The 10,201-nt window shown below is 38.1% G+C and overlaps 1 protein-coding gene across 2 annotated transcripts; it reads left to right on the top strand.

Moving 5' to 3' along the window:
• Positions 1 to 249: 249 nt before the first annotated feature.
• Positions 250 to 6,568, top strand: LOC149738644 (ras-related protein O-RAL-like). Of its 2 annotated transcripts, none has more exons than XM_089874731.1 (5): positions 250 to 515; positions 1,569 to 1,777; positions 2,834 to 2,933; positions 3,669 to 3,758; positions 5,958 to 6,568. In XM_089874731.1, exons 1-5 carry the CDS (start codon positions 402 to 404, stop codon positions 6,063 to 6,065), a joined length of 621 nt encoding a protein of 206 aa, XP_089730857.1. In that variant the 5' UTR covers positions 250 to 401; the 3' UTR covers positions 6,066 to 6,568. The 2 variants fall into 2 exon arrangements, with proteins under 2 accessions (XP_089730857.1, XP_089730856.1); XM_089874730.1 differs by lacking the exon at positions 5,958 to 6,568 and adding an exon at positions 4,222 to 5,367.
• Positions 6,569 to 10,201: the final 3,633 nt, after the last annotated feature.

The raw sequence follows: 10,201 nt of genomic DNA, 5'->3' as shown, positions 1-10,201 counted from the left end.
CGCTTGCCGTTAACCAATAGCGACCACTATATAGTTCATTGTGTATTAGCGCCTCTGACAGTGGGTCGTATTCAAACGAGAAATTTAAGGTTTGGGAATACACGTTTAATGCGGTAACTAACAAAGGCCATAACGAGTGATATTAAATATATTTGTAAAATTGTACAGTGAACCCCAAACTACAACATATTGATAAGAATGATGTAATCAGCAATAGTTCGAGGTATTTTTAGTTATATAAACTGTTTTTACCATTTTTATTTTTGACTTGCAGGTTAAACGATTTTAGCACGTACAGTTTAAGGCTTTACTTTGATTTCTTGAGTTCGTTTTACATTTACATCGAAAACTCGCAGCAAGAAAAGATTTTTCACAGCTAAAAAGAATTGCCAATTGGAGTAATGGCAGCAAACAAAAAGCAAAACGCTGGTCAAACGAGTCTACATAAAGTAATTATGGTTGGAAGTGGGGGTGTCGGAAAATCTGCTCTTACGCTTCAATTTATGTATGATGAGGTAAAAATAAATATTGATAAATTAATGAATGTAACTTTATGATGTGTGGTCGGAAAACGACAGTCGTTAAAAATACAGGTGTTCATATATCTCGTGCCAGCTTACAAGTTACCATGTATGCTACTTTGTGGGTGATTATTTTGGGGGGAAATTTTTTATTTTTATATATATCGCTGATAATTTGGACAATCCATTAGTAACCACTGGCTTAAATCAATTGCCGTTAGTTTCTTTTCCAAGGGCAATATTGTAATTTACAACTCAAAAAAATAATTACCTAAGTAACATACATGGCAACTCGTAAGCTAGCACGAGGTTTATAAACACACCTGTTATAACCACTTTCGTTTTCCGGCCAAGCAAATTACATTACATCCGTATCTCAAACTTGGTTTTCAAAATTAGGAAAACTTGGTGAATGCGCCGAAAGCAATATCCTTTGGATATGCCTATATTATGTATATTAGTCATGTTAACATGTTGACGGAACAAAAAATGGTTTAGATTTAAAACTAGCGTGCTAATTGGTGTCTCTAAAATACGAGCGCGATCAGCCGGAACACGGCAGCTGGGTAATTCTTTTTTATCAACTAAAAGGGGCTAGGGGGCTATATATATATGGCATACGAGAAGGGGGCTCATGGGGTTGCGGGGTTGAGAGCCTTATTAGTACAAAACAATTTTCATGGTTAGTAACACCTGTCATGTTCCCATGTCGTTGTTCGTGTGTATTTTAGAGACGCTGTTCGAGTTTTTCAAGCTGTTGATCGAACAAGTTAGGTAGGTCAGGGGTTTCGGAGATTTAGCCGCGACTGGATTTTGTTTTTCCCCGCTTCACAGTGAGATAGTGAGAGCTACGTTTGATCCGCGTCTTTCAAGTAATCCGCGAGGTTTCATCCTTGTTCGATGCATATTTTAGAGACACCCATGCTAATCAACAACCATAATTATGATATCATTAATAAAACCCGTCACTTCACGTACTCATAACAGGCTGCTTATTTAAACAGAGTGTTGCTTAATCCCTAATTAAAAAAATTGATTCTTTTTCAGTTTGTTGAAGATTACGAACCAACCAAAGCTGATAGTTACCGTAAAAAAGTTGTTCTTGATGGGGAAGATGCACAGATTGATATTCTTGACACAGCGGGGCAAGAAGATTATGCTGCGATACGTGACAACTACTTTAGGAGTGGGGAAGGATTTCTTTGCGTGTTTTCCATAACTGACAGTTCTTCATTTGATGACACTCAGGATTTCAGGTAGTTTTATGTTTTTAAAGTGATATTGGTATGTTATACCACTTCAAAAAGTGTCTTTTTTACAATTTTGCATGTTGCTGGACGTAAGACACATTTTGGCATGTTTGAGCAAAACTCAAAAATGTGACATAAGATAAGCTACTTCGGTTTTACCTCGATGAATAATTGTATATTTTGTATAATTTGTATAATAAAGTCAAATGCGAAATTTGAGGTTCTTTTTATTACAATTAGAAGTCAGCCTTTTCTCTTTACATTGCTTTTATACTCACAGCTGTGCAGTTGTATCTATTTATTGAGAAAACAATAATCACGTAATTGCCAGATGTAGTAGTAACATGTTATTACTATACCAGTACACCATAAACCTAATTACCATATTGGTTTCACATACTGTACTTAAGCTGCTTGATTGTAATGCACTTTCAAGATGTTTGGTTATTGTAATCAAACAGAAAATTGCAGGCTTGTGTACTGTAATTTACCATTAACTTTTTGCTGATATTATCATATGATATTATTGTGTATTATTTTATATACTTTCCTATTTTGTTTTGGTTGTGTCGGGCTGTGTGATAATTGATTTGCATATTACGTATATTTTGATACCTTCCTGTATATTGGAGTAGGCTGCTCATCAGCGCTACTAGTTAGTGTTCAAACAATATTGTTGTTTAACTGGTATGACTTTCATTGGGTACTGTTTTTACAGGCACACACACGCATAGGGTTTTTTTTTATTTAGTATATCTAAATGCCTCTATGTACTCTTTTTGTTTTAAAACCACATTTTAGGCATATTTAAGCATATAGTGAAATGCAATTGCCTGATTCTTATTATGGCAGGTTGAAGTTTTAGTGATGGTTTAAAAACAAACGCTATTTTAAAAAACAAATATATACTGTATATATATGCTGTTGCTGCCCAGGGTATTCCATATCGTCTGTCTGCTATATGAGTAATAATAACTGACAAAATGTTGATTCTTTAAGTTTGAAAAACAAAAAATAACAGCTGATCTTTATTCTCACACTTATAATTAATTGTTTAACCAGGGAACAAATCTTACGAGTGAAAGGTGTAGACTCAACCACAGCTGGTAGCATTCCATTCCTGCTTGTTGGAAACAAATCTGATCTAGAAACCAATCGGCAGGTAATCAGTTAATCACATCTGTTTAAGTATGTTTGGTAATGGAATTACGAATGATTATTATATAGTAGGATAGGGGAAGATGGGACACCTTTAGCACATGATATCCGAATATCTTGATCGCGTTTTAAACACTTAACACCGATTTAGAAGAGTGGTGAGAATTTGGTTTTAAAATTCTTTAAATTTTCGTTGTTTTCTACCAAATGGGACGAGAAAATAAAATGAAAAGGTGTCCCATCTTCCCCTACCTTATTATATACATTTTCAACTGTGGTAACAATGGCAAAGACTTGGCAGTTTCTTATTGTTGTATCAACCGAGTTTTTAGCATAGAACAATGTTAGTAGGCTACTCTGTGGTTTAACCCAAAAATACAAAGCTTTCTTAGACGTTTTGTGTTCTTAATCTTGCTATTTCTAAAAGCACTGCTAATTTTGTAAGCCAGAATCAATGTTTTTGTATAAGCTATGTAAATTTTATGTGTTTACATTTGGCATTTATAATTATATATTAGGTTTATTCATTGCACCAGGTTTTACAAAGCTACTGTGGAAATACTAACAGTATTGGCTTTATATGTGCGGTGAAGCTAATAATGATATTGCATCAGTCAATGGTTAATCTGTGTATACAGTGAGTCATGTAGCTGTGATTTATCAATATGCTGAGTTAATATTGAACTTTTCATACCTTTAATGTTGAAACAGTCGTATTAACTTTGTGTGTCATCCTCAGGTAAGCCAGGCAGATGCCCAACAGTTTGCGGATAAAATGGGAGTTCAGTATGTGGAAACTTCCGCTAAGACGAGGAATAATGTAGACAAGGTACCTTATGCCTGTTGTTTGCCTTCCTATTATTTGTATGCATGTCCACCATGCTAGTAGCAATTCTGATCATGGTATATATCAAGAAATTGCTTAAAATCATCAACAAAGTTTGCTTTTAAGTGTGAATGAATCATGGACACCTTACCTTCTGCTTGCATTCACAAATGTAATTTGTGAAAATATCAATATTAGATCAATATGAGGATACACACACACATGCACATTCGGTTTTTTCAAGCCTTGAAATTCTTTGGTATTTTACTATTGAATTTTTTCATGGAAATTAAAATTCCGTGGCTCATATTTGCCACAAACTCTGTGCGGTATTTATTTTACCAAAACCTGTTGAATTTCAAGGTTTCCATATTTCATTTTAATTTTGAGTTTAATTTTTATTTTGCTTTCTTTTATTTTATCATTTCCTTTGCCTCTTGTGGTACGTGTTGGTGTTTTCTTTCAGGCCTTTTTTGACTTGCTCAAATTGATAAAAGTCGAAAAGAACAAAACGGTTGAACAAAGACCAGCGGACAATGCTGGAGAAAAACAAGGATGTTTTGCCCAGTGCAAAAAGCGCTGCAATATTTTATAGACAGCACTCAGATATTTGAGTGAGGACATTCATTGTTAAACACCCATCCGGGCCATTTAAAGAGTTTCTAAATCTCTATGCATCAAGGAAATGTAACTGATTCAAAAAAACACATCAAGGAGATATTTAAATGTGTAATACTCCTATTTAAAAACAAAAATCATACAGATTGTTTTATTGAATACCACCTTTTACGCTAGTGTAGTCGTGAAATTATGTAGAAAATAACTGAATGACTGATTGATGCCCGCATAGTTTTTGATTGATTTTTTGCAAATATATATCTACTCTATAGTTTTTTAAACTTTACTGACGAAATGTTGTGATGAAACTCCTGGTGAAGTTTATTGATTTGAGCTGAACGCAATATGCCTAGTATTTTAAAAGGCTTTCCTGCTAAAAATTAATTTTTCTGTTACTCAGCCACACTTATAAACAGTGGTACAGCTAAAAAAAATAAAAAAGGGAGTTTTTGAGGCCAAATTCACAATTTTTTCTCCAGTCAAACAGAATTTTTTTTGTTGTAAAATTTTAATTAAAAAATATCATTTGAAAGTATCACGACTCAGAAAACTACACCACTAGCTGCGCCACTTCTCATCATAGAATGAACATCATTTATTCAATTTTACTTTCTCTTCATTTGCTGCATGCAGCACCTTGTTTTAAAAGGGAATTCCTATTTTAAAACACTTAATTTTAAACCACCATCATCAAGTGACATGCATGGCCACAAAGTTACCATGCAGGTTTTTATTTCGTGCATGATATTTCTGTTGGATTCTGAAGCCTTTGTCCGCCGTTTTAATTTTAGATTTTTATTTCAATTGCTCTTCCGTTAACCTAAGTTGTTTATTTCGTTTATTTGTGTTTATCCTTGTTTTCATGTAACACCAATGCTACTATTTGTAATCGCTCGCTTTTAGTGGGCAAGCAATTGAGTTAAGACTAACCGTAATAAAACGCAGAGTTGCGCTTTTATCGCGCACCAAACAATTACAAAACTTTCTGATAAAATTGACCGAGTGCTTTTGACCTTTTACCGCGGAAATCGCATTTAACCGCATTACTCCCTGCCTTTTAAAGCTGTCTACGCTCTCATGGCGTCGGCAAGCTTCCTAGTTATTCCTGCGCTGATTTAACGACCCAACGTTCGTTGTTTTGACCTCTCGACCGTTGGCCGTGATGTAATTTCCGCTGCAGGTCCACTGTCGTGCAAATTGGACGTTTGGGCCATTAATTAACGTTCAATATTTGATTATCATTTGTTGCCTCATGGTCGCACACGTCAAGCCACGGCCTGTAATATCGATACGCGTTTTGTGCACGACATTATTCTGTATGTGTGAGCTCCTATGGCGAAACACGCCAGTGGGCTAATGGTTTGGGCACGATTTGGGCCATTACCCAAATGAATAATGTTTATATTAAATAATCATCATTTTCTATGTGGGTGAGGTCTAAAAGCCATCCTCGCATGCTGGCTTAGGATTTAGACCAGAGGTGGCTCCTACCCCACAAAATAAAAGTACTACTGCATGTACCATTAACAGGAAAACAAAGTTTGTTCGGGGTTTCTCGAGCTGGCTAACTCATTTCAAATGCAGGTGTTCTACGACCTTATGGGGATGATACAGCAAGAGAAGGCGAAAGTTGTCGCTGATTCCGATAAACCCGACAAAGCAAAGACCGGATGCTCTTGCGTCATCGTGTGACGTCATTTCGGATTCGCTTTTTTTCTTTTTCATCTTTTTCGCTTTGTACACACCACAGTGAAAGATAAGTCCGATGAGCGTCAACGCACTTTCGTAACTGAGCCGCTTGCTTGCTACTATATATCGCACTGTTAGTTGTCGTTTTTACTCGAAAAGCCAGGTGTGTGCTGAACTAAGTGTCTTAGCTTCGCCGCTTTTTTCCTTTGTTTTTAGTTCTGCGAAAACGCAACGCGTGCGAATGCAACTTATGCAAGAAGGCGTCTACTTGTACACGCACTTTTACGGCTAACACGCGTTCTCTAACCTTTCTACGCTGGTCGACCTCCTGTAATTCACGCCTGGTTGTAGAAATAACCAGGAATGTACTGCCCAACTTCCCGATCCTCCCGAGTAAGAAACCGCCGTGTCCGGTATTTTTAACTTCATATATATTGTAGTACGTGAGCTAACTGAGAAAGCTAACAAGTTGCTCGTCTTCGGAATAAACCTATATCCACATATTATACACGTCTTTTTTTAACTATACTTTTAAATGACTGTGTGGATATGTTAGCACAAGATAAAAGTTTGCTTTCCCTAGCACTTCATGGATGGTTAAAGTAGATCAGCATGTGACAGTCGTTATAACGCAGGTGTTCTGTTTTACACATCTCTTACAAGTTAGAACACATGTAAATTCCGAGGTAAATGTGTTTTTTTTTTATGTTTTGTCAGCCACTTAGAGATAGTGACCACTGGGTTGAGAACAAGTGTCTTGCCCAAAGACACCCGACCACAAACCCAGCAGCAACAAGACATAGGCGTAACAATTCTAGTAATTATTGTTGAGGCCGTGGGTGATTGTCCGCGCCTAATTAAGTACGGCGTCTCTTGCCGCATTCTTGGCATGCGACCACGTGGTGTTAGCCACGCAACACCAGGTGTTGGTTGGTTGGTTAACCAGATTAAACGACTTGCATTCTATTGATTTCGTTTAACTGGCCGGACGCATTTGTTGGTATACTGTGTGTACCTAATTTTATATGAACCAAATAAATAAGTAACATAACACGTCCGGCGCCGTGGCGTAGTGGTTAGCGCGCCTGCCTGTAACCATTAAGTAATAAGTTCAGCCATATCTGTTCTGGCTGTCGTGGTGGAAGGTTGTCTCCTACTATCCACGAAAATGGTTATACAGCAACAGGTTAGCTACTCACAGGCAGTGAAGAGAAACACCAATGTTAAATTAAAAAGGCCTTGCTGTTTGTGGTTCCGGACAGAGGAACCATGTAAGAGAGAGGATGTGTACGAGTTGCTGAAACGAATAAAGTTTTCAATTGACAAAGTAGTTGGTATTGTGGAAAGAAAAAATTCAAAAATCGATATTACCTGTACCTCCAGAGAAGCGGTGATGGAACTTCTTGATTTATTGAGAAAAGACAACAAAATCAAACATACATTTCTGTATGAGAGCGAAAATATTGAAGTTTTGATTGGTTGGGTCCCGGTACCACTCCAAAACAAAAGTATTGCAGAAGCTTTGCAGCACTATGTAGCCGTGCAAGAGGTAAGGTCCAAAAAGGATAAAAACGGAAAGCTGTTGGGCACCAGAATTGCGGTAATAAAGAAAAACGACATTGATAGATCCCCCCTGCCAAGCTACATAAGGGTTGAAGGGGAGGAACTCTACGTGACATACAGCGGCCAATTAAGGACCTGTAAACTTTGCGAGCAAACCGGGCACAAGCAAGCGGAATGCCCGAACAGAAAAAACGAGTTTCCCGCGCTGCCTCAAGCAAGAAGCGTATCCAACGCACCTCGAGCTCCTGACGCGCTCACGTCACCTGATAAGAACATGGCTAGCGAGCCCGCGGCCAAGGACGAAGATAAAGAAAACGCCCCTAAAGAAACCGAGGCGAAAACAACAAACATTATCACGACACCAAAACGAAAACGAAGATTGGTTCAGAGCCCTTCTGTGGATCAACCTTCACCAAAATCTTTAAGCCACGGTGGAGAAAATTACGGAGTAAAGTGTGGTAATTGTCACCGAGAAGGTTTTGTCCATGAATCCAACGATCGGTTCTACTGCTTCCACTGCAGAACTGACTTCTCGGTGGCAACACCTTGCTGTGCGACCAACGACCGCTTCCTTGTAGCAAAAAATGCAAAGTACACAAACTGTCTATACTGTAAACAAAAACTAATCAGAACGCCCTGCTGCCACGAATACACCCCTGAGAGAAACTGTATTGACAACAAGCTGGAATGCCTTTACTGTAAAACATGGTCAGTCATGTGTTCATGCCACGATCTAAACGTAATCCCTCCAAAAACAACAAGCATCACATGCAACAACACGAACTGCCAAAGGACAATTTTACACTGCGACTGTGATAAAATTGTTTCAAGCAAGTTAAAAGATGACAAATTTTTAAAATGCGTGTGCGGAAAAGAATTCGAAATAGACACTACGAACAGCGGAAGAGAAACCTGAACATTTACATCGACAATTTACACCTGTGGTAAGCATCTCCAAATGAAAATAGTATCGTTTAATGTCAATGGTTTACGTAACAATGCGAAACGTAAATGTATTTTCCGTTTTTTAAAAAACAAAAATTTCCACGTAATCCTATTGCAGGAAACACATAGTAGCTTGGATGTAGAGGTAATGTGGAAACGCGAGTGGGGAAACGCGCCAACCTTTTTTTCGCACGGTACCACCTCCGCCCGAGGCGTTTGCATTCTGTTGTCGCCACAACAGAATTGGACTGTACATCATACAGAGAGCGATACCGAAGGAAGATTCCTGATCGCCTCGATTTCGGCAGGACCAAAACGGCTTACACTGGCAAATGTATACGGACCAAACTCCGATAACCCAATTTTTTTTGATTCGTTTTTCGGGATAATAAACGATTATTTAGATAACGACGCTATAATAGGAGGAGATTTTAACGCAATTCTGTCAAATGATCTAGACAAGTCACCGGGCAACAAACACGCAAATGGTAAATCCAGTTCGGAAATTAAGAACTATATGAAAGAGTTTGATCTGGTTGATATATTCAGGGAATTAAACCCGAGGCAGCGGAGATTTTCCCGCGTCCAACAAAATCCTTTCACCGGAAGTCGCATCGATTTTTTTCTTGTTTCAGAAGGTCTAACACCACATATAAAAAACTGTGATATAGAACCCAGTATTAAATCGGATCACAGACTTGTTGTTTTAAACATAAACCCGCAGTTTAAAGAAAACGGCCCAGGGTATTGGAAACTAAACAACTGCCTTTTGGACGATCCCCAATTCGTAAATCACTTAAAATCCGAAATCGGCGCCTTCCTAACGATCAATGAAACTCCAGATGTATCACCGCATATAATCTGGGATAGTCTAAAATGCTGGTTGCGAGGGAAATTTATTAAACATGCCGCCGAGAAAAGAACATCGCAAACCAAAGAAATAGATCGAATAGAAAAATTACTTAAAGCAACCCAGCGGCGCATTGATTCGGGCGAAGTCAGCTTACAACATAAGATGCGAGACTTACAAAGCTCGCTGAATACAATATTGGAAGGCAAAACGAGGGCAGCTATCGTGCGTAGCCGAACAAACTGGGCCGAAAACGGGGAAAAAAATACAAAATATTTTTTAAGCCTGGAAAAGAGAAATAAAAAACGTAATACAATCGTTCGACTAAAACAAAGCGGGCTAGTCATTGCGGACCACAGGGAAATAATGACCACACTCAAAGAGTTCTATCAAAAGCTATATTCAAGCAGACCAACGGACACTAAGCAAATAGATTCCCATATCCGCGTGGCGCAGCTACCGCAAATTAGCGAGGAGGAAGAGTCCTTCTTGGGGAAGGATATATCCAAGACGGAGTGCTATGAAGCATTACGGAAAATGGGGAAAAATAAATCACCAGGCAACGATGGATTAAGTACGGCATTTTATACAACCTTTTGGGAAGAAATTGGAGGGGCATTTATAAAATCCACAAACCATGCGCTTAAAACGGGTTTGTTGAGCGGTTCGCAAAGAAACGGCATAATAACACTAATTCCCAAACCTGATAAAGACCCACTTATAGTGGAAAACTACCGTCCTATAACTCTTTTAAATACCGATTATAAAATTATATCGAAAG

The sequence above is a fragment of the Ciona robusta genome, chromosome 3 (genome assembly GCF_009617815.1).
Source record: "Ciona robusta chromosome 3, ASM961781v2".
Lineage (NCBI taxonomy): Eukaryota > Metazoa > Chordata > Ascidiacea > Phlebobranchia > Cionidae > Ciona > Ciona robusta.
The sequence above is the reverse complement of the archived record's forward strand: the minus strand, read 5'-3'. Positions and strand labels throughout refer to the sequence as shown.

What these genes read in the sequence shown, in the direction of transcription:
- LOC149738644 (XM_089874730.1), top strand. Translation starts at nt 402, where the DNA reads ATGGCAGCAAACAAAAAGCAAAACGCTGGTCAAACGAGTCTACATAAA. An exon ending in TTCAATTTATGTATGATGAG is followed by an intron (nt 516 to 1,568) that starts GTAAAAATAAAT and finishes ATTCTTTTTCAG; the next exon opens with TTTGTTGAAGATTACGAACC. An exon ending in ATCTAGAAACCAATCGGCAG is followed by an intron (nt 2,934 to 3,668) that starts GTAATCAGTTAA and finishes TGTCATCCTCAG; the next exon opens with GTAAGCCAGGCAGATGCCCA.